Source organism: Narcine bancroftii, chromosome 7, assembly GCF_036971445.1.
Source record: "Narcine bancroftii isolate sNarBan1 chromosome 7, sNarBan1.hap1, whole genome shotgun sequence".
NCBI classification, from domain to species: domain Eukaryota; kingdom Metazoa; phylum Chordata; class Chondrichthyes; order Torpediniformes; family Narcinidae; genus Narcine; species Narcine bancroftii.
The window spans coordinates 179,114,115-179,141,684 of record NC_091475.1 but is presented as its reverse complement, the minus strand read 5'-3'; the positions used below and the strand labels follow the sequence as shown (position 1 = coordinate 179,141,684).

The window sequence follows — 27,570 nt, the reverse complement described above, 5'->3', positions numbered from 1 at the left end:
ACAAACAATGGTCCCAACACAGATCCCTGAGGCACAGGCCTCCTGTCTGAGAAGCAACCATCCACTACCACTCTCTGTTTTCTCCCACACAAACAATTTCAAATCCAGTTTACAACTTATCCATGGACACCTCGAGTCTTAACCTTCTGAACTAACCTCCCATGAGGGACCTTGTCAAAGGCTTTTCTAAAATCCATGTGGACAACATCCACAGCCTTTCCTTCATCTACCTTCTTGGTAACCTGCTCGAAAAACTCTACAAGATTTGTTAAACATGACCTACCACACACAAAGCCATGCTGACTGTCCTTAATCAGCCCATGGCTGTCCAAATACCTATATATCCTAACTCTGAGAACTCTTTCCAATAATTTACCTACTACTGATGTCAGGCTCACAGGCCTATAATTATCTGGTTTATTTCTGGAGCTTTTTTTTTAAACAACAGGACAACATGAGCTACCCTCCATCCTCTGGCACCTCACCCGTGGCTAAGGATATTTTGAATATATCTAACTTTATTTGCTGTAAGGCTCCTCCTCCTTAATCTCCATATGTTCTGACATAATCTCCATATGTTCCCTTCCTTCTGCACTACGTCAGTTTCCTGAGTAAATACTGATGCAAAAAAACTGTTGAAGATCTCCCCTATTACCTGGGGCTCCACACATAGTTAACACTCGGATCATCTAACAGACCAATTTTGCCCCTTGCTATCCTTTTACTCTTAATATACTTGTCGAACCCCTTCGGGTTTACCTTCACATTATCTGCCAAAGCAACCTCATGTCTTCTTTTTGCCTTCCTGATTTCCTTCTTGAGTATTTTCTTGATTTTCTGTACTCTTCAAGTACCTCATTAGCTCCTTGTTAGCTATACTTGCTTTACCTCCCTCTTCTTCTTAACCAGATTGCCAATATCCCTTGAAAACCAGGGTTCCCTATGCCTGTTAATTTTCCCTTTAATCCTAATAAGAACATGCAAACTCTACACTCTTTTAAAATTTTGCCTTTGAAGGCCATCCACTTACTTAACACACCCTAGGCAGAAAATAACATATCCCAATCCACTCTTCCTAGATCCTTTCTCATTTAAACAAAATTGGCCTTTCTCCAAATAGAATCCCAACATGAGGACCAGACTTATCCTTTCCCATAATTAACTTGAAGCTAATGACATCATGTTCACTGGACCCAAAATGTTCACCTACACACCTGACCTGTCTCGTTCCCTAATAGGAGATCAAGTATTGCATCCTCTATCATTGGTACTTCTATATATTGATTTAGAAAACTTTCCTGAACACACTTTACAAACTCCAAGCCATTCAGCCCTTTCACAGTACTTTGAACGATGAAGTCATATACAAAAAATCATGTATCTGTATTCCCAGATCCCCCTGTTCCACCTCACTCTGCACTGCCCTGCAGTTTAACTTGCAAGATCTGTCCACCCAAAGCACTCACAGTTGTCAGCATTACATTCCATCAGCAACTTTGCAACCAATTTTTCTTTCTGGTCCAGATCAGGCTGCAAGTTTTGAAGGCCTTCCTTGCTCTCCATTACACACCCAGTCTTAGTTTAATTTGCAAATTTCCTGATCCAATTTATCATATTATCAGCCAAATTGTTATAAATGAACCATGCACTGATCTCTAAGGAACACTACTAGTCACTGGCCTTCAGTAAGAGGCAATCATCTACTACCTCTCTGGGTTCTGCTGAAAAATCAATGTTTAATCAAATTTACAACCTGCTCCTGGATACTGAGCGACCTAACCTTCTTGACCAACTTCCTATGTGAGACCTTGTCAAAGGTCTTTACTAAAGTCCATTGAGACAATATCCAGGCCTTTCCTTCATCAACTGTCCTCATAACCTCAAAATTGTCTGGCCCTGGGGATTTATCCACCTTTATTTACCATGAAGCAGCAAGCACCTCTTCTGCCATCTGTTTTGTATCCATGACCTTGCTGTTGTTTTGCCTCACTTCTATAGATTATGTATCTGTCTCATGAGTAAATACAGATGCAAAAAATCTATTTAAGATCTCCTCCATCTCGTTCAACCCCACATAGAGATAACCTCTCTGGTCTTCATTAGGACAAATTTTGTCCCTCGCTATCCACAAGTCTACCAAAGTCCTTAAGATTTCCTTCACCTTGTCTGCCATAGCCACCTCATGCCTTCTTTTGGTCCTCCTGATTTTCTTTGCATTTCTTACATTACCTCATTTGTACTTTGTAGCCTATACCTTCTCTATTATCATCTATTATGCTTGCTATTGCCTTTATGTTCCCCTTCTTTTACTTATCTTCTTTGTTTCATTCGTGATTTCTTCTTGGGCTCCTCACATTGGGAAAGGGGGATAAAGAAATGTACTTTCTAACACAATCTACTTTTTCAAATTAATACTGGAACATTTGAAATTCCCATATTTTTTTTTAAACTTTATTTCCACAATTTATCTCCACAGTTCTATCTCCCATTGTCAGGTGATCTTTGATTATGCTTGCATGATTGATCCTTTATCTTTAATCTCAATGTACATGGATCCTAATTCAGTCTGCCTTCTAGCTATTTCCCTTGTTGCTTTTGTCCTTCCCTAACAGATATTGCAACTCAACCTCTCACCTCTTTACACTTCTTAAATATATACCTTGTGATGTTCAATCCTATCGTTATTGTTATGTCTGGTTTGACCTAACAATTGATTGCCTCCAGTTTCCAGGTTTTATTGTGGAAAACATCTTTATAGACAGCTTAATATTCTTTCCCATGCTATCATTTCATGTTTTGATTATATTTAAACTTGATTTATGGATCCCACTCCTCTTTTTTTAAGTTTGGGACACAGGGTACATTCTGATACAGAAATAACTCCTTCTCGACCCAGAACTGGTGCTAATATGCCATGCAAGTATCCACTCTTTCCCATACTTTAATCCTCTTTATCTGCCTATTTGTACAAGATTCATTTAATACTGTAGTTCAGAGCTTACCAGCACCAAGTCCCTATGTTTTTAGAACCTAATTACTGATGCCATTTTCTGGAGGATCAGCTCCCTGTTTCAATGTCTCTTTTGATCCAGCAGAGATCATGGCAACTTGAAATGAATCTCTCCCTTTCCACGTTCCTCTTCAGCAACTATGATTAATTTCTTCCCTGGCTCTGGATTAACCATACACCTTTTTGGATTCTTTCTCTAAATCTTAAAGAGGTCAATACTGATCTCCTGCTTATTGAGTCTATTATTACTAATAACAGACTGAGAAATAATCCTCACTGATTATCAACACAGGTGCACCCTAAGGATGTGTGCTTAGCCCACTCATTATACACCATGACTGTGTGGCCAGACACAATTCCAATGCTATCTACAAGTTTGCCGATGACACCACAGTTGTCAGCAGAATCACAAATGGCAATGAGGTATCATACAGGAGGGAGACAGATCAGCTCATTGAATGGTGTAATTACAACAACCTTGCGCTCAATGTCAGCAAAAGCAAGATGATTGTGGACTTCAGAAGGATGTTAAGGGAACACGACCCAGTCCTCTTTGAGGGCTCTGTAGTGGAGAGGCTCAAGAACTTCAAATTCCTGGGTGTCAACATCTCCGAGGATCTGTCCTGGAGCCTCCATGTTGATGTAATCACAAAGAAGGCTCGCCAGCAGCTCTACTTTGTGAGGTGTCCGAGGAGGTTCAGTATGTCACCAAAGACTCTCATAAACCTCTATAGGTGTACCGTGGAGAGCATTCTGGCTGGCGACATCATTGCCTGGTATGAAGTCACCAACTCTCAGGATGAGTATAAACTCCAGACGGTTGTTAACTCAGCATGCAACATCACAGGCATCAGACTTCACTCCAAGAACATCTACATAAGGCAGTGTCTTAAAAAAGCAGCCTCTATCCTCAAAGACCCCCACCACTCAAGCCATGCCCTCTTCACTCTCCATCGGGAAAAAGTTACAGAAGCCTAAAGTCGAGCACTCAACCGCACAAGGACAACTTATTCCCCACTGCCAGCAGATTCCTGAATAATCAATTACTTTTCTTGCACTTTTTTTTATAGTAATGTTATAAGATGATTATAATATGAATGTTGCTCTATGATATTGCCGCAAAACACTGAACTTCATGATTTGTTCATAACAATAAATTCTGATTCTGAAATTTCTATTCTGCATTCCCCATACCCTCAACCTTCTTTGGGTAGCCTTTTGAAGCTCATACAGACACTGACTACTTGCTTTAGTGATATGATAGCGTTTAAAAAAGACTAGAAGTACAGTCATAAAAACTTTTACATGAATGAAAGTGGCAATGTTGAAATAATTATAGCAAACTAGCATGTAACTGTCATTTTTACCAGTCTTAATTTAGTAACCCCTTGTTATTGTATCTTGAATGTTTCCTTTTAAACAAGCAAATTGCACATTTTTTCCAGAACAGTAATAAAAACTCTTAATCCCAAGCCTAAACTGAATGAAATAAATTTTATCCCTATTCATACCTCATTCTCCTTGCACAGATTAACCAGTCAGAACAAGCAAACAAATTTTAAAAAAAACTGAAATATTAACATTTATTATAATGAAATTTTTAAAAATACAGAATTAATTACATTTCTGTTCAATGTGATAAGATTGCAAACTTAATTATTGGTGAAATAAACTGAAATCTTATGTTTATTTTCTTGGACATTCTATCCTTAATATTTGATAGCCTAACATTTAATCACTTTCCAACTTCTTTTGCTGATGTTACAAGTCTTGCTATTTGCTAATTTCAGTGTTATTTTGCATTCCATGAATATTCAACAATAATGGATAGAGCCTTATGGTGTGTTTTTCTTTAAATTTGTAAAAACCTAACAAAAAAATATCAAGTCAATCTTAATGGATAATTTTAATTATAGGTATGTGTCTTAAGAATATAATATTCCTTCATTATGACTAAGATTGAACTGAGAAACCATATTTCCTTAAATGATTCCAGCAAGTAAATAAGGGTTCAAATACATCCAAATGTTTGGATGTAAACTGATTCAACCTCTTGCTGTTGTATAAAAACTTGCACCATTTTCCCAGATTAAAAGAGCTCAGATTTTAGTTTGAACAAAATCAAATATCTGAAAGAGTAAATAATGGTGCAACAATTCTAATTGCTATTAAATGACAAGTCAGATCACATTGGAAATAATTTGTGTGCTCCCAATTCTGAACTTTTCATTTTGAATGATGCAATAAATTGTATTAGTGTACAATTTAACCCATTGCTTTTTATCTTGTACATATGCAAATATATTCATAACAGTACTTATAGGACTGCTGACAGACCAACACTTTTAGCCAATAATTTAACATTACTTTTTCTTACAAACTTTAATTCCATGAGAGTTTTATTCTTCATTTTGGGCCAGTTATTTGTTTAAAGTTTTTATATTTTGGATGTTCCCCTTTTATTCAGAACCTATGCAAATCAGCAAAACTATGCAAAACTTGTCTCTTTAAAATCCCCAGGAATGCCCACAAATTACAGTAAGCCAAGTTTGTACTCCATCATAAGATGTGGTTCCCCCATCACTTCACTTTGAGATGGATCTAAAAAAAGAAGAGAATCAAGTTGTTAATTCCAAATAATCTTAAAATAGGACACAAGAAAACTGCTGGGCATGAAACTACCAGAACAAATTACAAAAATATTCAAGTTCACATATTCAATCTATTTTCTGCCCAAGATCCAAATACATGGATTGGAGTGAACTAGAGGATTATGGAATGTGTGCAGGTCAGTGGGACTATCGGAATGATGTTTTGGCACAGGTTAGAAGGGCCTATTTTCTGTGCTGTAATTTTCTACGGTTCTACAACTGGTATACATCATTTTTAAAAATAAAGCAGGAAATTTAAACAGAAAGAGTAACCTTCAACTTGAACATGGGTTTTATGTTTTACATGCTGCACAACTTTGAGTTCAGTTACTGTGTTAACATAAAACCAATAACAAAACAATTACCATTCAATATGTCTTCAAAGCCAATACATTCATCATTTCCTTGAAGCGTTTCGAGTGCAATATTTGAGCTCATGAGGAAAGGCAAACGTTGTACCTAATTTGAAATATAGTAATAGCCTTTTAAAATATTCTGTTAAATTATAAAATTAATATCAAAATTTTAAACTCATCTAATACCTTACCAAGCCATTTACAATGAACTTGAAGTACAGTTTTGATTGAAGGTAACATATTAACCAGTTTGGGAGAACTTCTTTGTCTAATATTCAGAAATCCTTACCTTATGCACAGAAAGTATTAATTGAAAGCCACAGGGTGCTCTCAATAGTATGCTGGAATTCACTGGAATGAAACTGAAGTACACCTGCTTGAGATAAAGTACTAACCAAAGTTGAATTTATGCTAATCCTATACTAACACTCACCTACAAGAAATTTACAGCAGCCAATTAAACTACCAACCCAGAAGGCTTTGGGATGTCGAAGTACACCATGGAGATGCCCATGGAGTCACAGGGAGAAGATCGACTCCATACAGGGAGCATCAGTTCTGGGCTGATGAAACTATGAAGCAGCAACTCCACCAGCTGCACTGCCCAATTTATGGAATTATCCACTTTTACTTCAAAACATATCTGCTTCAAATCTGAATTTACAAAATATAGTATGTATTCTCAAGAAACACTCTGCTTTCATCATCTGCAGCTTCAAAGCTCTAGAATCGGTACACCCTTAAGTCAGTGTAATGCCTGGATGGAAACCCATTTTATGTGACTGTATACAAACCATGCCACATGATCATTTTGTTGAAAAATATGGGCAGTTTAAAATTGCAGAGAAATACAAGTTGTACAGAACCTAATTAGCAGTGTGTAACTTTGTATACTCAAACTGCAGATGAATTTGCATATGCCCAACACAAAACATCCAACACTTTGAATGGACGTGCTTTCAGAAAGTGCACATTAATCATATTGCCATTCAGTTTACATAAATAGCAAAAAAATTCAACATAAATTCTTTTATTAGTTAATAGGATGACACAGTTAGCACAACACCGTTACAGCGCCAGTAATCGGGACTTGGGTTTGAATCCCACACTGTCTGTAAGGTGTTTGTACATTTTCCCTAAGTCTGCGTAGGTTTCCCATAATTCAAAACATACCTGGGGCTCTAAGTTAATTGGGTGTAATTGGGCTGAAAGGGCCCGTTACCGTGCTGTACGTCTTTTTAACAAAATAAATTGGCTTACTTGCTTTACTGCTTTGTATTCCATTTGTAACTTTAGTGGCGCAGATAATCCTTGAATATTCCTCAATGTAGCAAAGTTCATTTTATTTTGATTGAGCTGAAACTTAACACAGAAAATATTAATTTCAAGGACACCAAAAGCAAAATGAAATCAAATGATGCATTGCATTCAATTTCTGCCCAATTTGCATCATAGCTGTGGTACTATCTATATTTATATCTAAAATATCTATATTTTTCAAGGTTGTTTGATAATATAACTGAATGTGAAAACAACAGGTACCACAACAAGATGGCCATTCTGTATTAATAAACTTTGGTTATCTAACTTTAAGTATTACTCCATAAGATTCAAATAACTTTAAGACCCAAATAATACATGAAAAATTATTGTTTGTATATATTCTCACTCATTTATTGCTACATTTCTACACACTTTCTACTCAAATTAGGGTACAAAAAAAGATTGCTTCTCCAAAATCCAAAGAGGCTGAAGCTAAATCAGGAACACTAACCATATACCAAATGAGATCACCAAGTACAATAGAAAGCAATATATATTTTGGCATAATTCAAAATCTCCAGACTTACGTTGTTTTCTGAAACTTCCAAGGGATGACTTGGTAAAAGCTCAGACTTCACATTGGAAAATCTAAGAAGACAAGAAAACACGCAACTTATTTAAAAGAGAAGGTAGAAACAAGAAGAAAATAATAATCTATCTTTGCCCATTCTCCTGAAAATTTTTATGTATACTTTTCAATATCCACTCATTTATCTCCTTATGAAGTACATTTTCTGCCTGGGTTCACTGTACAAACCTGCATCTGGCCTTCATTCCTTCCTTCCAATGCTTGTCAGGTTATCAACAAATCTCCCAGTACTATCACTCTTGTACAAATGTTCACACAATGAAAAATAAACAAAATGTGTCATCTACTTTTAAACACTGGATCAAGTCATTTTAGGGGGTGGAGGTCCGAGGCAAGCCCTCTCTCTTATGTTCCATGTTTTTTTAAATAATGTGACTTTATTTTTTTTAAATTATATGTTATTTTTTCCAATGAAATACATTTATTCATTTCCATGCTGTATTCTCAGGCTCTCTTCCATTTTCCAAGTTGACATCATATATTTTTTTGCTACTGTTAAGACTATCATAATGAATCTTTTTTGCGCTTTATCCAATTTGAGATATAATTCTTTACTTCTTATGTTACTTAAAAGAAAGATCTCTGGATCTTTTGGTATCTTATTTTTTGTGATTTTATTTAATATCTGATTCAGTTCTTCCCAAAACGTATTCACTTTTGTCAATGCCCAAATTGTATGTATTGTTGTTCCCATTTCATTTTTACAGCGAAAACACCTATCTGATAACGTTGAATCCCATTCTTTGAATTTTTGAGGAGTGATATATAACGTGTTTAACCAATTATACTGTATCATGTGTAACCTTGTGATTATTGTATTCTTCATAGTTCCAGAACATAACTTTTCCCATGCTTAATTCTTTATCTTTATGTTTAAGTCCTTTTCCCACTTTTGTTTGGGTTTATAGCTTATTTTATCATTTTCTTTACTTTGCAGTTTAATGTACATATTTGTTATAAATCTTTTAATTATCATTGTGTCTGTAATCAAATATTCAAAGCTGCTTCCTTCTGGTAATCTCAATCTGTTTCCCAATTTATCCTTTAAATAAGCTTTCAGTTGATGGTGTGCAAACATTTTACATTGAGTTATTCCATATTTGTCCTTCAACAGTTCAAATGTTAATAAATTATTTCCCAAAAAACAATTTTCTATTATTTTGATTCCTTTTCTCTCCCATTCTCTAAAGGAAAGGTTATCTATTGTAAAAGGGATTAGTGGATTTTGCATAAATAACAATTTTGGTATTTGGCAATTCATTTTTTTCCTTTCTACGTGGATCTTCTTCCATATATTAAGTAAATGATGCAATACTGATGAGCTTTTATATTGAACCAGCTTTTCATCCCACTTATAAAGTATATGTATACCTTCTCCCCTATTTTATCTAGTTCTATCTTAGTCCAGTCTGGTTTTTCTCTCGTCTGGTAAATATCTGATAAATACCTTAATTGTGCGGCTCTATAATAATTTCTGAAGTTTGGTAACTGCAAACCACCTTGGTTATACCTCTCTGTTAATTTATCTACCCTCGGTTTCCCCCCTTTCCACAAGAATTTCCTTATTATTCTCTTTAGTTCAACAAAGAGTTTCTCTGTTAAAGGAACAGTTCAACAAAGAGTTTCTCTGTTAAAGGAATTGGTAACGTTTGAAATAAGTATTGTATCCTTGGGAACACATTCATTTTAATGCAGTTCACCCTCCCTATCAACGTTAGCGGTAGTTCTTTCCAGTGTTCTAAGTCTTCCTGTAATTTCTTTATTAATGACTGATAATTTAGTTTGAACAAGTGGCTTAAGTTATTGTCTAACCTGATCCCTAGGTATCGGATTGCTTGTGCTTGCCATTTAAATGGTGATTCTTTTTTTAAGTTATATATAATCCGCATTACTCATTGGCATCACTTCACTTTTATTTGCGTTGACCTTGTATCCCGATATTTCTCCATATTCCTTTAATTTCTTATTTAATTCTTTTATTGATATCTATGGTTGTGTTAGGTATACTATGAAGTCATCTGTAAATAAGCTGATTTTATACTCCTTCTCCTTTATTTTTATCCCTTTTATTTTATTTTCTATTCTTATCAGTTCTGCCAATGGTTCTATTGCTAAGGCGAACAATGAGGGGGATAATAGACATCCCTGCCTAGTTGATCTACTTAATTTAAATTGGTTTGATACATATCCATTTATTACTACCTTTGCCAATAGTCCATTATATAATGTTTTAATCCAATTAATATATTTTTCTGGCAGAATGAACTTCTGTAATTCTTTAAATAAGAAGTTCCACTCTACCCTGTAAAAGGCTTTTTCTGCGCCTAAGGCAACAGCCACTGTTGTTTTTTTTTTATTTTCTTGAGCTGCATGAATCAGATTAATAAGTTTACAGACATTATCCGCTGTTCGTCTTTTCTTGATAAACCAGTTTGATCTTGTTTTACTATTTTTGGTACACAGTCGGCCAATCTGTTTGCTAATAATTTCGCTATTATCTCATCACCTGAGTTAAGTAGGGATATTGGTCTATATGATGCTAGTGTTAATGGATCCTTCCCTGTCTTTGGTATTACTGTAATTATTGCTGTCTTACATGAATCTGGTGGCAAGTTTTGTGTTTCTTCTATCTGGTTCATTACTTCCAGGAGAGGAGGAATTAATAACTCTTTAAATGTTTTATAGAATTCCATTGGGAATCCATCCTCTCCAGGCGTTTTATTGTTCGGCAGCTTTTTTAATAGATCCTGTACTTCCTCTATTTCAAATGGTTTTATCAGTTTGTTTTGTTCTTCTTGCTATTTTGGCAGTTCAATTTTAGCTAAAAACTCTTCTATTTTATCATCTTTCCCCATATTCTCAATTTGGTATAATTGTTCATAAAATTCCTTAAAGTTTTCATTAATCTCTGTTGGGTTATATGTGATTTGTTTGTCCTTTTTCCTTGATGCCAACACAGTTGTTTTAGCTTGTTCTGTTTTAAGTTGCCAGGCCAATACTTCGTGTTTTTTCCTCCCAATTCGTAATACTTTTGCTTTGTTTTCATTATGTTCTTCTCCACCTTGTACGTTTGTAATGTTTCGTATTTTATTTTTTTGTCCGCCAATTCTCTTTTTCTTTATATCGTCCCTTTTTACTAGTTCCTTTTCTGTACTTACTATCTCCCTTTCCAACTGCTCTATTTCCCGATTGTAGTCCTTTTTCATCTTAGTTACATAACTTATTATCTGTCCTCTAATGAAGGCTTTCATTGCGTCCCATAGTATAAATTTATCTTTCACCGATTCTGTTTATTTCAAAATATGTTTTAATTTGCCGTTCAATAAACTCTCTAAATTCCTGCCTTTTAAGTTTTTCTTTCTTTCTTCTTTTGGCTTGGCTTCGCGGACGAAGATTTATGGAGGGGGTAAATGTCCACGTCAGCTGCAGGCTCGTTTGTGGCTGACAAGTTCGATGCGGGACAGGCAGACACGGTTGCAGGGGAAAATTGGTTGGTTGGGGTTGGGTTTTTCTTCCTTTGTCTTTTGTCAGTGAGGTGGGCTCTGCGGTCTTCTTCAAAGGAGGTTGCTGCCCGCCAAACTGTGAGGCGCCAAGATGCATGGTTTGAGGCGATATCAGCCCACTGGCAGTGGTCAATGTGCCAGGCAACAAGAGATTTCTTTAGGCAGTCCTTGCACCTCTTCTTTGGTGCACCTCTGTCACGGTGGCCAGTGGAGAGCTCGCCATATAACACGATCTTGGGAAGGCGATGGTCCTCCATTCTGGAGACGTGACCTACCCAGCGCAGTTGGATCTTCAGCAGCGTGGATTCGATGCTGTCGGCCTCTGCCATCTCGAGTACTTCGATGTTAGGGATGAAGACGCTCCAATGAATGTTGAGGATGGAGCGGAGACAACGCTGGTGGAAGCGTTCTAGGAGCCGTAGGTGATGCCGGTAGAGGACCCATGATTTGGAGCCGAACAGGAGTGTGGGTATGACAACGGCTCTGTATACGCTTTTCTTTGTGAGGTTTTTCAGTTGGTTGTTTTTCCAGACTCTTTTGTGTAGTCTTCCAAAGGCGCTATTTGCCTTGGCGAGTCTGTTGTCTATCTCGTTGTCGATGCTTGCATCTGATGAAATGGTGCAGCCGAGATAGGTAAACTGGTTGACCGTTTTGAGTTTTGTGTGCCCGATGGAGATGGGGGGGGGGGGGGCTGGTAGTCATGGTGGGGAGCTGGCTGATGGAGGACCTCAGTTTTCTTCAGGTTGACTTCCAGGCCAAACATTTTGGCAGTTTCCGCAAAACAGGACGTCAAGCGCTGAAGAGCTGGCTCTGAATGGGCAACTAAAGCGGCATCGTCTGCAAAGAGTAGTTCACGGACAAGTTTCTCTTGTGTCTTGGTGTGAGCTTGCAGGCGCCTCAGATTGAAGAGACTGCCATGCGTGCGGTACCGGATGTAAACAGCGTCTTCATTGTTGAGGTCTTTCATGGCTTGGTTCAGCATCATGCTGAAGATTGAAAAGAGGCTTGGTGCGAGAACGCAGCCTTGCTTCACGCCATTGTTATGGAGAAGGGTTCAGAGAGCTCATTGCTGTATCTGACCCGAGCTTGTTGGCTCTAGTATTTGCCAAAGCCATTTCCTGCTCATGGTGTCGAAGGCTTTGGTGAGGTCAACAAAGGTGATGTAGAGTCCTTTGTTTTGTTCTCTGCACTTTTCTTGGAGCTGTCTGAGGGCAAAGACCATGTCAGTAGTTCCTCTGTTTGCGCGAAAGCCGCACTGTGATTCTGGGAGAACATTCTCGGCGACACTAGGTATTATTCTATTTAGGAGAATCCTAGCGAAGATTTTGCCTGCAATGGAGAGCAGCGTGATTCTCCTGTAGTTTGAACAGTCTGATTTCTCGCCTTTGTTTTTGTACAGGGTGATGATGATGGCATCACGAAGGTCCTGAGGCAGTTTTCCTTGGTCCCAACAAAGCATGAAAAACTCATGTAGTTTGACATGCAGAGTTTTGCCGCCAGCCTTCCAGACCTCTGGGGGGGATTCCATCCATACCTGCTGCTTTGCCACTTTTCAGTTGTTCAATTGCCTTATATGTCTCTTCCTGGTGAGGACCTCATCCAGCTCTAGCCTTAGGGGCTGTTGAGGGAGCTGGAGCAGGGCGGAATCTTGGACTGAGCGGTTGGCACTGAAAAGAGATTGGAAGTGTTCTGACCATCGGTTGAGGATGGAGATCTTGTCGCTGAGGAGGACTTTGCCGTCTGAGCTGCGCAGCGGGCTTTGGACTTGGGGAGAGGGGCCGTACACAGCCTTTAGAACCTCGTAAAAACCCCTGAAGTTGCCAATGTCTGCGCTGAGCTGGGTTCGTTTGGTGAGGCTAGTCCACCACTCATTTTGGATCTCCCGGAGTTTGCGCTGAAGATGGCTGCATGCGCGACGGAAGGCTTGTTTCTTCTCTGGCCAGGACGGCTTTGTAAGGTGAGCCTGGTGGGCAGCTCACTTCTTTGCCAGCAGCTCCTGGATTTCCTGGCTGTTTTCGTCGAACCAGTCCTTGTTTTTCCTGGAGGAGAAGCCCAGTACCTCTTCAGTGGATTGCAGTATGGTAGTCTTCAGCTGATCCCAGAGGGTTTCAGGGGATGAGTCCGTGAGGCGGATTGCATCCTCGAGCTTTGCTTTGAGGTTTGCCTGGAAGTTTCCTCTCACTTCGTCTGACTGCAGGTTTCCAACATTGAACCTCTTTCTGGCATTTAACCTCCATCTATATGTTCTTGGTGGGATGTCCTCCTGTTCTATTGCTAATAGCAGGGGTGAATGATCTGAAAGTAGTCTAGCTTTATACTCAGTTTTCCAACTCTCCCTTAAACATGGGGTGACAACAAAAACATATAAATCCTTGAGTATGTTTTATGCCTACTCGAATAATATGAATATTCCTTCTCTTTTGGGTGCTACCTCCTCCATATATCCATAAGTTTAATTTCCTGCATTGATTTAACCATAAATTTGGCTACTTTATTCTTTTTGCTTGTCTTTTGTCCAGTTTTATCCAACAATGGATCCAAATTAAGGTTAAAATCTCCTCTTATCTATATATTTCCTTGTGTGTCTGCAATCTTCAAAAAAATATCCTGCATAAACTTTTGATCCTCCTCGTTAGGTGTGTATATATTGAGCAAATTCCAAAATTCTGAGTATAACTGACACTTTATCATTACATTCCTCCCTGCTGGATCTGTTATTTCCTCCTCTATCTCGATTGGTACATTTTTGTTAACTAATATGGCTATACCTCTAGCTTTTGAATTATATGATGCTGCCGCTACGTGTCCTACCCAGTCTCTCTTCAATTTGTTATGATCCACTTCAGTTAGATGCATTTCCTGCACAAATGCTATATCTATTTTTTTTTCAGTAAATTTAGTAGCTTCTTCCTTTTAATTTGGTTATGTATTCCATTAATGTTTATAGTCATATAGTTTAACGTGGCCATCTTATATCTTGTTTACACCCCTTTTCCGCCTCCTCGCCACCTCCAACCCCCTTTTTCCCCATTTTTGTCTTTTAGTTTTCCCTTTTTAAACTCAATGTATGACAACACATTTAAAACATGAAATACTCCGACAATCCCCACACCCAATAACATCTTAACCCCAAATGAACACCCCCCCCTCTCTGAGTTCCCCCTTATCCCTTGCCAGGCAACCACAACTCCCCTTTCCATTTGGTTTGCGATCTTGCTCGCAAGCGTCAACTGATTTTGCAATGACGGTTATTCTCTCCCCTTCAGCAAACATTTTTTTTTAAACATATAACAAAGCTCTCTTTTTTCCCCCCCTTCTCCCTTCATTCCCTTCCTTTTTCCATCTTTAGTTCTTTACATATACATTATTTTTACTTTATATTATTACATCTTTATATATACTTTATCGTCGGTCTTCTTTCTTGTTACATCTCTTCATCTGTCCTGCAAACGTTCTGCGAATTCTTGTGCTTTCTCCGGATCAGAGAACAGTCTGTTTTGCTTCCCAGGTATAAGGATGGCTGGATGTCTTAACATGAATTTATAACCTTTTTTCCATAAAATTGTTTTTGCTATATTAAATTCCTTCCTCTTCTATAAGAGTTCAAAACTTATGTCTGGGTAAAAAAATATTTTTTGTCCCTTATATTCCAATGGCTTATTATCTTCTCTAACTTTATTCCTTGCCAGCTCCAGTATATTTTCTCATCGTATATCTTAAAAATGTTTTACTAAGATGGATCTTGGTTTTTGATGTGTCTGCGGCTTCAGTACTAGTGCTGTGTGCCCTTTCTACTTCCATTTCTTCATGCAATTCCGTCATTCCCAAAACCTTCGGGATTCATCCTTTTATAAATTCTTTCATGTCTGCGCCTTCTTCATCCTTTTTCAAGCCCACTATTTTTATGTTGTTTCGCTTACTATAGTTTTCCAACATATCAATTTTCTGAGATAACAACTCTTGTGTCTCTTTAATTTTTTTGTCACTTTTTTCCAATTTTTCTCTTAAATAATTTACTTCCAATTCTACAGCAGTTTCCTGCTTCTCCACATTTTCTACTCTTTTCCCTATTTCTGTCATGATCAGTTCTAAACTTTGCATTTTATTTTATGCTCTTTTCATTTTTCTTTTAATTGCACTAAATTCTAATGATAACCATTCTTTTAGATCTTATTTGTTCTTTAAAAAAGGCTTTATCTAAATTTTATCCATCTGTATAACCTTCTATTTCCCTGTGAAGATCTTGGTCTTCTTCTTCCTCTTCTTCTGTGTCTGTACTTGTGCTTGTGTCTTCTTCTTTTCTTCTTTGTATCTGTGTCTCTTCTGCTTTTTCTGATGAATTACTTCTATGTCTTTGTCAGGCCTCCTCTTGCTGGGCCTCCTGCTGTTGATCCTCTCGTTGTCGGTCACCCTACTGCCGTTCTCTCTCGTCCAGCTCCTCGCTCCTTTCCTTGCCGTTATTTTGATCTTCCAGCTGAGCGCCCTGATGCCGGGCGTCCCTCAGCTGGTAGCATTGTAGCTGCCTGCTCCTCGGCTGAGCCCCCCTCCCGCCGGTGTTCACTTTATCCTTTGATTGTGCACTGCACACTTTTGTTTGACTCCGAGAGCCAGTTCTGGAGTCCACCGGTCAGGAGGTTGCGACTTCGCAGGGCACTCACCAACCTCAGAGATCGGCTGCTCTTCACCACCATAGCTCCCTGCTCCTGTGCGCGAGTAAGGCCTTCTTCTTTCTTCTCCGGTGATTTTTCTTCTTTTTTTCCCCGTTGTTCTTACTTTCTCTTTCTTGGGTGCCATCTTCTTATTCCTCTCTGTAACTTTATCTTCTATTTCTTGAGTTTTATATTTGTTGAGCTCTGTCTTTTCCAAACTTTTTTTCTGGAGAGGCTGGTTCAACCCAACCGGCCACTACTTCATCACGTGACCCTTGCAGCCCATTTTTCCAGCAGGTCCAAATCCCTCTGCAAGCTTTGAAAGCCTTCCTCGCTGTCCATTATATCTCTAATATTTGTTTCATCTGTACACTTGCTGATCCAATTTACCACATTATCATCTAGGTCATTGGCAATGATGACAAACAACAATGGACCCAGCACCGATCCTTGAGGCACACCACTGGTCTCAGGCCTCCAGTCAGAGAGGCAATCTCTGACTTATGGCTTCTCCCATAATTTCAATGTCGAATATTATTTGTCAAATATTACTCAAATCAAATCTCAATTGCTCTCCAAGTCAAATCTACAATATTCTTTCAAAATCTGATCCCATTGTTGGATAAAATATATAGTAACAGACAAGATTGAAACTGTAATCTTGATAGCCAACAAAATACATTTCATTCTGCAGCATTCAATCTTCAAAACCATTGTCAGAAATCAATGTCTCCATCGTCACAGGCGTGGATGGTTGGTGTACCGGTTAGTGCTACATCTTTGCAGTGCTAGGAATCGGGAACGGACTGGGGTTCAAATGCCGTGCTGTCTTTAAGGCTCCACTTTCCTTCCACCATTTAATCTACTGGGGGGTGGGGGTTGGGTGTACATTAATTGGGGGTAAATTGAGCAGCACGGACTCATGGGCCAAAATGGCCTGATACTGTGCTGTATGTCTAAATAAAAATAAAATATATAAATAATAATGTTTTTCATAAACTAAAGCAAGGATCAATTAAACCCATCAACTCTATGTGTAGATTTTGTCTCTGGAGCGGACACAATTGAAGTAAAACTTTTGTGGCCGAGAGTGAAAACCGAGAACATAAGAAACAGTGAGTCATAGAGACAGAGTTTATAGCATGTAAATAAGCCCTTTGCCCCAACTTGTCCATGTTGTCTACCCAAACTAGAGCCATTTGCCTGCATTCATCCTATTCCATTATCCTACCATCCACTGTGTGGAATAAAGTGCCCTCAGGTTGTTTTCAATCTTTCACGTCTCACCTCTAGTTTTAGATTCTCCTAACCTGGAAAAAAAAGTCTATGACTATTTATGTTATCTATACTCCTCATGATTTTATAAAGTTCCAAAGTCCCTCCTTAGCTTCCTAGGGAGAAGCATCCCAGCTGATCCAGCCTCTTCTTACAATTCAACCTTACGAGTCCCATTAACATTCTTGCAAATCTTTTCTACTGCCTTTCCAGCTGAATAATATTTTTGCTACATATGGGTGTCGAGAACACCAAGTGCGGTCGCATTTCGACCTGACCAATGAAGGTCAACATGCCAAACAAGTTCTTCACCCTCCTGTCTGCTTATGAAACTATTTTCTTGGAACTATGCAACTGTACCCTTAAATCTCTACATTTGCCATTACATTACTGTTCACTTTACAAGCCCAGCCCTGGTTTATCCTAGCAAAGTGCCACACCTCGCACTTGTCTGTAGGGATTCAAATTGTAGAAAAACCTGATCAATAACTCCTGATTGATGATTTCTTCCTCTTTGAGCATGTGGCACCAGAAGGGCAGCACGGTTAGTGTAGCAGTGAGCACAATGCTATCACAGAACCAGCAATCAGGACAGGGTTCAAACCCTGCACTGTCTGTTCTCTTCGTGTCTGCACGGGTTTTCCCCGGGGGCTCTAGTTTCTTACCACTGTTCAAAACGTACCGGGGGTTGTAGGTCAATGGGTATAATAGGCTCGTGGGCCAAAATGGCCTTTTATCTAGCAGTATATCTCAATTAAATTAAATTCAAAAAATTTTTTAACAAATTTTTGTAACATTTATCAATATTCTGGCAATTAAAATACAAGCTGTACAATACATACCCTCCACGCAAGGTATCACGCACACCATATGGTGCTGTATTGAAGCCAAATTTTCCGACAGGAACACTATCCTTCAGCTGGGATTTAAGTCCTCTGGTATTCTGGAATAAACAATGTCAACAGTTACCTATTATTGCAGGTTTAATACAATTTTCAAACTGGAACGAGTAACACTATACAGCTAAAAACAGTTGAATCATCCAGTGAAGTGCTATATCATTTACAGTTGACTAATTTTGAGAGATCAACAGGATCCCACTACCAGACAAATTTTCTTCTCCCCCCACACTTTCTGTAGGGATCACTCCCTCTGTGATTCCCTTGTCCACTCATTCCTTCCCACTAATCACCTCATGGTACCTACTCTGGTGACTGCAAGAAGTGTGACACCACTATTTTGGGACCAGGATATTTTTCTGTTGAAGCCCTCAACCCATCACCAACAATACATCAACACCATTCTCCATCTAAATTGGGCAACACTTTGTTTCTACATTCTCTCCACATCTGCGTGGTTTACCCCATGGGCTCTCGTTTCCTCCCACTTTTCAAAGCAGTCTGAGGCAACTGGGTGTAATTGGGTGGCACAGGTTCATGGGCTAAAAGGGCCTGTTACCATGCTGTATGTCTAAATTAAAATTAAAATATTGACATTTGCATGAGAAAAGTTATACAAGGTCATTTGCCCTGGGTTGAGTGCATTATACAAATATCATCAGGTCATGCAGATCCATTGAAAGTAAAAGCTAACCAATGAGCTCAAGCCTTAGTCAGGAATAAGGAAACACAGGTGGATTATGAATAAAATAATGGAAGTGGGGTGGAGGGAGGAAGGGAAAGAAGTACAGGTTAACAGGTAAGAGATAATAGGTGGATACAGATCTAAGGATAGAAGAGAAAAGCTGAGAAGTGATAGGAGCAGAGGATAAGAGGGCTAAGAATAGCTCTCATGGGAGAAGACAAGAGGATGGGGAGTTAGAGAAAAGGAGATAGACAGAAAGACTGGGGTTAACAGAAATTGGAGGTTGATATTAATGTCACCTGGTTGAAGATTGCCAAGATGGAATGGAAGGTCTTTTTCCTTCAATTTGTGGGTGGCCCTCAACTTTGCACTACATGAGGCTATGGATAGGTGTGGCAGAGGTGTGTGGAATTAAAATGGTTGGCCACTGGAAGGTCCTTGCTGTTCTAGCAGACAAAGCAAAGATAGTCAATAAACTGCTCCCAGTGTGCATCCAGCCTCCCTGATATAGAGGAGGCTTCATTGGGAGCACCAGTACGGTAAGTGACCCCTGTAGATTCACAAGTCAAAGCAAAGAGCACCAAGGAGTCCAGAGAGCACAGTGTAAGCGTCATTGTAAGAAACACGCAGCTCTATGTGGTTGAGCCTCAAGCAAATGGTACAAAGCGAATCATCAGTCTGCGTCTCTCCACCACACAGGGACCTGTAAACATCATCTGTGTCTATGCTTCCACACTGTGCTCAGCAGCCGAAATCAAAGAACAGTTCTATGAGTAACTTGGTGTCAAGATCAATAGCATTCCCAAGTCAGAGCACGTTATCCTCCTAGGTGATCTGAATGCAAGAGTTGGTGCAGACTATGAATCTTAGCCATTTGTTCTTGCACATCATGGCATGGAGATGAATAAAAATGGACAGAGACTCCAACAGTTTTGCTGATACCATAAGGTGCATGTGACCAACACCTTCTTACAGAACAAGGCATGCCCCAAAGCATCTTGGAAACACTTCAGATCAAAACATTGGCACCTGCTGGACCTGATTATTGTCAGATGTGATTATCTGAACAGCATCACCAATGCCAGACCATACGACAGTGCTGAGTGTGACATGGATCACTCCCTGATCATCTCCAGAGTGAAGTTCACGCCAAGGAAGTTCTACCATGCCAACAAAAATGCCAGCTGAAAATCAACACCAGCAAGACATTGTATCCTGAGAAAATCTAGAATTTACTGAGCTACTCAACCAAACTCTTCCCAGGAACCAAGACCAGAGCGCAGAGGAAACTTGGACCTCCCTTCACAGTGCCATCTACAACACTGCAGGAACAACATCCAGCAAAAAAAAAGAGCAGAAGAACACTGATTGGTTTGAGGCAAACATCACCGAACTGAAGCCAGTGACTGAAGCGAAACAAACTGTGCTGACCAACTACAAGCTCGACCCCAGCAAGAAGAATCTGCAGGCATTAAGAGCTGCTTCCAACAAGGCCCAGCAAATTGGCTACAGCTGTGCGCAATGATTCAGAGCACTTCCAACACCAGAAACACCAGTGGCACGAACAAGGGCATCAAGCAAGCCACTGGAGTACCCACAAAGAAGTGAGGTCCACTGAAGACCAAGACAGGGGAAGTTATCACTGATCAAGAAAAGCAGATGGGGAGATGGGTTGAACACTAACTGGAATTCTACTACAGAGAAAACTCAATTTCTCCAAAAGCCTTGGAAGAATTGCCATTATTGGCAGAACTTGATGCAGAACCTACAGTGGAAGAAATGAGCAAAGCAATCGATGCTCTAAGTGGTGGGAAAGTCCAGGTGAAGATTCCATACCCCCAGAAGTCATCAAGTGCGGGAACCCATTGCTGCTGGGTCACTCCATGAGCTTCTCTGTCTGTGCTGGAGAGAGGCCAAGGTTTCTCAGGATATGAGTGATGACAAGATCGTTACCCTGTACTAAAAGAAGGGCGATCCAAGCAACTGCAACAACTACTGCAGCATCTCACTCTTAAGTACCGTTGGAAAGGTCTTTGCCTGAGTGGTCCTAACTTGACTGCAAACTGATCGCATCTACCCCGAATCTCACTGCAGCTTCAGGGCGAAGAGATAAACAGTCAACAGGAAGTAAATTTAAATGGAAGACACATGGAATAAAATATCATAGAATAGCAATTGACAATAACTTGCAAAATCTGTACAAACTAAATTATGTTCCTCTTCTTGGGAAGAGAAAGAGACCTACAGAAATGGAGAGACCTACTGATTACTTTGGTGGGAAGGGTTAAATGCATTAAAATGCTGCCTATTCCGTTACCTAAAAACTTTTTAAAGCTACCTAACAACCATATTAGACAGTTTCTATGGACTAATAAGGTACCAAGAATTGCATTGGAAAAACTGACATGGGACTTAGGGCTGGGAGGACTTCCAGATTTCAAAAAAATATTACCTAGCTGCACAGGCTAGATTTCTTCACTAAAGACAACCACCCCCCCCCCCCCCCCCACCATCTTGTGGACTATCTATAAATGGAGTTTCAAATCTGTAAAGAACGCTGTTGCAATCAAACTTCCCGTATTTTGGACCTCGTAGCCACGGGTTTGCTTAGAGCAGGCCCGAGGCCCAGTCCATCTACGCCAGAATACCGCTGACGCAATGAAGTACTACTATGTTGTAGTACTTCATACCAGCCGACGACAGGTATGAAGCCATCAAATTCCTGCTTGTACCTATTTCTGGCCTTTCCCGATGCCACAGGGCAGCACATCTTCTCCATGTGGAAGGCGTGGGGGACCGCACTCCTTCCGAACTAATGAACGAGATGCAGGAACTCATGGACAGCACAAGCCTTGTCTGCTTTTCGAGCAACTTTTTCCCATAAGCAAATGCCAGAAGACATCCGTTTGCTGCTTGCAGACAAAGAATTTAACGACTCCCACCCCCGCCCCAGCTTAGCAGCCCGTGCTGATGAGTTGTGGCACGCTAAAGTAGCATAGTAGATTTTCAGTTGGGTGCATAGTAGTGCCTCACTCAGCAAAGGGCATAAACCCTGCCCACTCCGGATAGTCGTGTGGCGTCAGGCTTGACCAGATGCAGCGAAGTCAGAGCACAGTGGTGCCATTACCACCAGAGATGGGAAACTGCAACCCACCACTGCCGTTCCCCCGCACACATCCAGGAAATGCCAAGGCCGCCCATCGGTAGTGGCCGTGATGGCTGGCCACAAGAACATCCTCCTTTTTCTCTGGGATCGACACTCAGGCTGTCGATTCTTGGTCGACACTGGAGTGGAGGTTAGTGTGTTTCCCTCCTCCGGCCCAGACACACGTTCAGGAAAGAAGGGCCCTCCTCTCACAGCCAACAACAACAGCAGCATCTGGATGTATGGGCATGTACAATTCCACTCAATTTCAGCTCGTTGCAGTTCAGCTGGTCCTTCTCCATTGCTGATGTATCACAGCCCACTCCTGGGAGGTGATTTTTTGCGAGCACACTCCCTTGCCACCTAATCAATTCAAAATTTTCGAGCCCCTCACCTTGCACCTCGAGGTGTTGCTCGCACTTCTCCTCGACTCAGTGACGTTCTCGGATAATGAATCCTAGTGGAATTCCCCAGCATTATTACTCCACAGTTCTCAAATGCCCAACCAAAACATAGAATACATCATCACATTCCGGCTCATTGTCGGCCCCTGCATGATGAAGCGTGCAAGCTACCTCCAGATAAATTGCGATTGTCTAAAGAGGAAATGGGGATTATTCGCTGCTCTGCCAGCCTTTGGGCATCATTGAGGCAGATTGCTACCCAGTTCCCTATACACAGGATTTCTCTGCGATCCTTCACGGTGCTAAGATCTTCTCCAAAATCGACCTAGTGCACGGGTACCATCAGATGCCAGTTCACCCAAACAACATTCCTAAGACTGCCTCGATTACCCCATTTGGGCTATTTTAATTCCTTCGTATGCCTTTCAGTTTAAAAAAAAACAAAGCCCAGACATTTCAGACAGTTACCCAAGGCCTGGATTTCACATTTTGTTTCTTTGGACAACATCCTTATCGCCAGCCACTCGCAGCAGCAGCACCGGGCCCATTTCTGTCAATGATGTCAGCAGCTAGATGACCACAGGCTAGTGATCAACCTGGCCAAATGCCAGTTTGGCCTCACCTCAATCAATTTCCTCAGCCACCGCATCAGTCAGCACTGAGCGGTTCCACTACCTTCCAAGGTCAAGGCTATTTGCAAATTTACAGGACCCTCTACCATTAATGGCCTGCAGGAGTTTTTGGCACGATTAACTTTTACCATCGTTTCATGCCAGTTGCAGCCAAAGTTATGTACCCACTTTTCAAATTCTCGTACAGACATCCCAAGGAACTGAAATGGTATGACGTGGCTGCGGCCACATTCAAGACTGCCAAAAGAGCGCTATAGAGAGCCACTATGCTCGTGCACCTGAGGGTTGACATGCCATTGGCTCGGACAGTGGATGCGTCAGGCACTGCATTGGGCAGGGTCCTGGAGCAGCTCATCAATGGCATCTGGAAACCCCCTCGCTTTCTTTAATTGTTATTTGAGACCACTGGAGCAAAAGTACAGTGCTTTTGACAGGGAGCTCCTTGCCCTTTACTTCGCCATACTGCATTTTTGCTATTTTCTAGAGGGCAGAGGGTTCACGGTCTACACAGATCACAAGCAGTTGACTTTCACCTTCACCAAGATATCAGCACAACAACAATGGCAACTCTCCTACATTTCAGAGTTTACGACTATGATAAAATACATCACTGAGAAAAACAACCTAGTCATCCTCATGCTATCCCACAACATCATTGCTTCCCTCCATTCACCTGCTCCCAGTGTAGACTACACGGCTTTAGCAGTAGCTCAGCAGGAAGATAAAGAGATGGCTGGGTATCATACTGCCATATTAGGAATGAAATTGGAGAATGTGCGTTTTGGTCCATCAAATGCCTCCCTACTTTGTGACATATCAACCAGCCAACTGAGGCCCATTGTACCTGCTGCATGGCGATGTCAGGTGTTTGACGCCACACACAGTTTGGCTCATCCTTCGATTAGGATGACAACAAGGTTCATGGAGTGCAACTTCATGTGGCATGCCCTGCGCAAGCAAGTCTGTCTTGGGCAAGGACATGCATCCAGTGACAGACCTCAAAAGTTCAGCGCCACACCCCAAAGCCCCACTACAGGTTTTTGCACCCACACGGCGCACATTTGATCACATCCTCAGGGATATCATCAGCCTGTTGCCCCTGTCCAAGGGCACTAATGACCTCCTCACAATAGTAGACAGGTTCATGAGATGGCCAGAGGTTGTCCCCCTCTCCTACACCTCCGCCTCAGCTTGTGCACAAGCCCTTATCGCCAATTGTATAGCGCATTTCAGACTACCCATGCATAATCTCCTGACAGAGAAGCTCAGTTGATGTCCTGGTAATAGTCCATAATCGCACAGTTGTTGGGTATGCAACTGCCTTGGTCGACGGCCTGTCATCCCCAGCCCAATGTCTTAATATAACGTTTTCATGGTCATATCAAAACAGCCCTCAGGGCGCATCTTAAGGGATTGGATTGGATAGATGAACTGCCTTGGGTACTTTTAGGTATCTGTACCACACTGAAAGAAGATCTAACTCGGTCCTCTGCAGAATTAGTTTATGGAGCCCCCCCCAGCATGGGTCTACGACTTCCTACATTCTGCACAGGACGCCAGAGAAACGGCAAGATCAAAGTGGTACGAAATGACGGCTCCACGAAACACCAGAACTTGGAAAGTGTCATCTATGTAGTATTTCCCAATTTCAAAACGTGTCATCTTCAAAGAAACGTGAGGTTGATATTCCAAATTACTATCTTATCAATCCAATAAACCAAACTTTGTAGATGCAGCTTTAATTCGTTGATAAACATTTTGCATCACTTCGCATTAAGATTTTCAAAACAATGAACAAAGCATACTGCATTTAAAGATATGACATTCAACTTGAAACAGACACAAGAAGAAATAAAACAAAATAAGACAATACAAGATGAAATAAGACAAACAAGATGAATTCAAAGAAAAGTATCTGGAGCTCGTGTCTCTTTCACGGTTTGTTGAAGAATGTGATGCTTGGATATAACGACACCTTGTGCCATAATCACTATGTTAACACTATGGACGCTGCGAGGCTTGCCGACTTCCTCCAGTACTTTTCTGCTTTTACTCCAAGTCTTCAGACTTTCGTGTTTCACGCGATTTAAAAGTAAACGTTCTTTCAAGAGCAAGATCTCTCCTCCTCATTATTTACAACGGAAACAAGGTCTATTTTTCCACCCTTCCCTTCCCCAAGAGAAGGAAGCTCGTCACTTCAGCGTGTCAGGTCGTGTCAACGGAACCGACCCCCCTCTGATAAACCATTTTGCTTTCGGGGGCGTTCGAACCATCCCAGGGGTCGCAAAGCGGAATCGAGACCGCATGAGAAACCTCTCCCGGAACTCTGGACTTTTTTTTCCAAGGAGACGAAAGCCTGGCGCTGGTGCCCGTGGTACCGGAACACAGCGCCGAGATAAAGCCCAGGCCCAGAGCCTGCATCCGGCTCGGTGACTCATCAGAATGAAGAGCAACACGAGCCCACGGACATGAGGCGCCGTCTTTTCCGCCACCTACGGCCAGTTTCCCACGCCCATGGCTGAATTTACCCTGCATAACCCGAACCGACTTTTTGTTAATCTCCCTCCTACCATTTCCAGCTGCAACTGGTCCTCCCGCAGTTCTGCGCCGCTTCAATCTGACCGCCTCGCACTGGGGCAACAACTTCCGGCCTCGTCATCGCGACTTCCGCCCGGCCGGCAGTTGGTCCCCCCTCCCTCGCCCCATTGCTCTTCTTCGCTGTCCTCCTTTCAAATAAGGAAACGTCAGGCTAAAAACAAAAGCCTCGTCTCGCAGCTATCATGTGTGCAGGTACAGCAAGTGATTTAGAAGGCTAATGTCGTGTCCAGGGACCTGGAGTACTGTGCACTGTTTTGGTCACCTCATGTAAGGAGGGCTATGTCCATGTTTTCTTCATTCAAAGGAGGTTCAACAAATCCACGAAAACTGGAAGAGAATTATAACAAAATGATCAGTCAGCATCTGTGGAGAGGGATGTGATTAATGTTTTGGCCCCGAGACCCTTCGTCAGGAAATGTGTAACAGACTTAAAACATTTTCTTTCCACAGCATGTGCTCCCCCCCCCCCCCCCCCCCATTGTCATCCAGGGAGGAAAAGGGTAACAGGTTGGAGTCGAGAAACATGAGAGATTATCTCAACAACAACAAAAAAAACCAACAGATGCTGAGTCCAGGCAGCACTAAAAAGTAGTCAGACCTTCAATATGGCAATGGTGTTGCAAAGGACAGAACCAGGGAAAAATTAAGGAAATGTCATTTTATTTCTTCGGATTTATGTTGTAGGTGTCATAAGGACACCTTAGGTTCTTTTTTTTGCATTCTACTTGTTCAAACAGTGAAACCTTTTTGGAATAAATTTAAGGAGTTTTCAGGTTATTTTGATAGTGAAATTTTCATTCGATCCTTTAGTATTTTTGTTGGATAATATTAAGAGGATTAGTTTAGAATTAAAATTAAATAGATTTCAAATCGCTTTATTGAGATTGGCTCTAGCTGTGGCTAGAAAATGTTTGGCAGTTACTTGGAAAACATCTCAGATATCCTGGAAAGCCTTATCCTGGGAGCAGATACAGTGGGAACAGAGGAATTGAAAGAAAGGTTTGAGTATTCAGAGATGGCATATGGAGTTGAGGTCTCTTATTCCATTGGAAAAGATAACATAATTTACGTGATAATTATCTTTTTTATTGTAAAACTTGGAGCCCATATTTGGATTATATGGGGTTGAATGATTAAATCCCTTTGCCGCACAGTCGTGGTGTTACTTCATACAGATGAATTTTGATGTTACATGATCTCCTCTTTCTTTTTCCTTTTTTTCTTTTGGGGTAGGTTACAGGGGGTGGGTTGGGCTGGGTGGGTTAGGGAAGGGGGGGCGGGGGTTGTATGGGGATTAGTTTTAAAATATCATGTATATATTTTGTGTATTGTTTTTCAAGTTTTATTCATTAATTTTATGTTTCAACATATGCATCATGATTCAATAAATAAAATTTTCAAAAAAAGAGGACAGAGCCAGGGTGCTCAATGCAAGATTCTCCTGGTCTGCGTCGTATCGGGAGCACCGGATTCAATAAATAGCCTCAACAGATTCAAATGTTAAATGTTGCTTTTGGTTTGGGGCACTGAATAGTGATGAGGGAGGAGGTGTAAGTCAATGTGTAGCACTTCTTGCAGTCACAGAAGTAGGTACTGGGTTTGGGGGAAGGGGCTAATTGGTGGAAAGAGGTGAGTTGATGAGAGAGATGCAGAGCGAGCAATCCCGATGGAAAGCGGAGGGGAAGATGTGTCTGGTGGTGGATCCAGTTGCAGGTGGCAGAAATTGCAAAGAAAGATGTTGGATGTGGAGATGAGGGCAACCCTGCCTTGTAGCCTCTGTGGGGTGGGAGCAGTGGACGGGAAGGGGCCATTGAAGATGAGCAGGAAATAGAGGAGATGTGCTTAGGGCTG

At 40.9% G+C, this 27,570-nt stretch overlaps 2 protein-coding genes across 2 annotated transcripts in view; one reads left to right on the top strand and one right to left on the bottom strand.

The window, feature by feature from the left end:
• Nucleotides 1–4,579: 4,579 nt before the first annotated feature.
• On the bottom strand, nt 4,580–25,797 carry pomp (proteasome maturation protein). Its single transcript, XM_069891526.1, has 6 exons — nt 25,692–25,797; nt 18,199–18,299; nt 7,868–7,928; nt 7,278–7,379; nt 6,027–6,120; nt 4,580–5,611 (listed from the first exon to the last, which is right to left on the bottom strand). The coding sequence occupies exons 1-6, from the start codon at nt 25,692–25,694 to the stop codon at nt 5,544–5,546; spliced, it is 429 nt and encodes a 142-aa protein (XP_069747627.1). The 5' UTR covers nt 25,695–25,797; the 3' UTR covers nt 4,580–5,543.
• flt1 (fms related receptor tyrosine kinase 1) overlaps nt 25,324–27,570 on the top strand; it is a 274,469-nt gene continuing 272,222 nt past the window's right edge. Inside the window, exon 1 of the mRNA XM_069891516.1 lies at nt 25,324–25,911. Coding sequence (XP_069747617.1) covers nt 25,902–25,911 — 10 coding nt within the window. The 5' untranslated portion in view covers nt 25,324–25,901. The remainder of the gene's footprint in view (nt 25,912–27,570) is intronic.

What these genes read in the sequence shown, in the direction of transcription:
- pomp (XM_069891526.1), bottom strand. An exon ending in CGTGATACCTTGCGTGGAGG is followed by an intron (nt 7,929 to 18,198) that starts GTATGTATTGTA and finishes TTGTCTTCTTAG; the next exon opens with ATTTTCCAATGTGAAGTCTG. An exon ending in AATACAAAGCAGTAAAGCAA is followed by an intron (nt 6,121 to 7,277) that starts GTAAGCCAATTT and finishes ATTTCAAATTAG; the next exon opens with GTACAACGTTTGCCTTTCCT.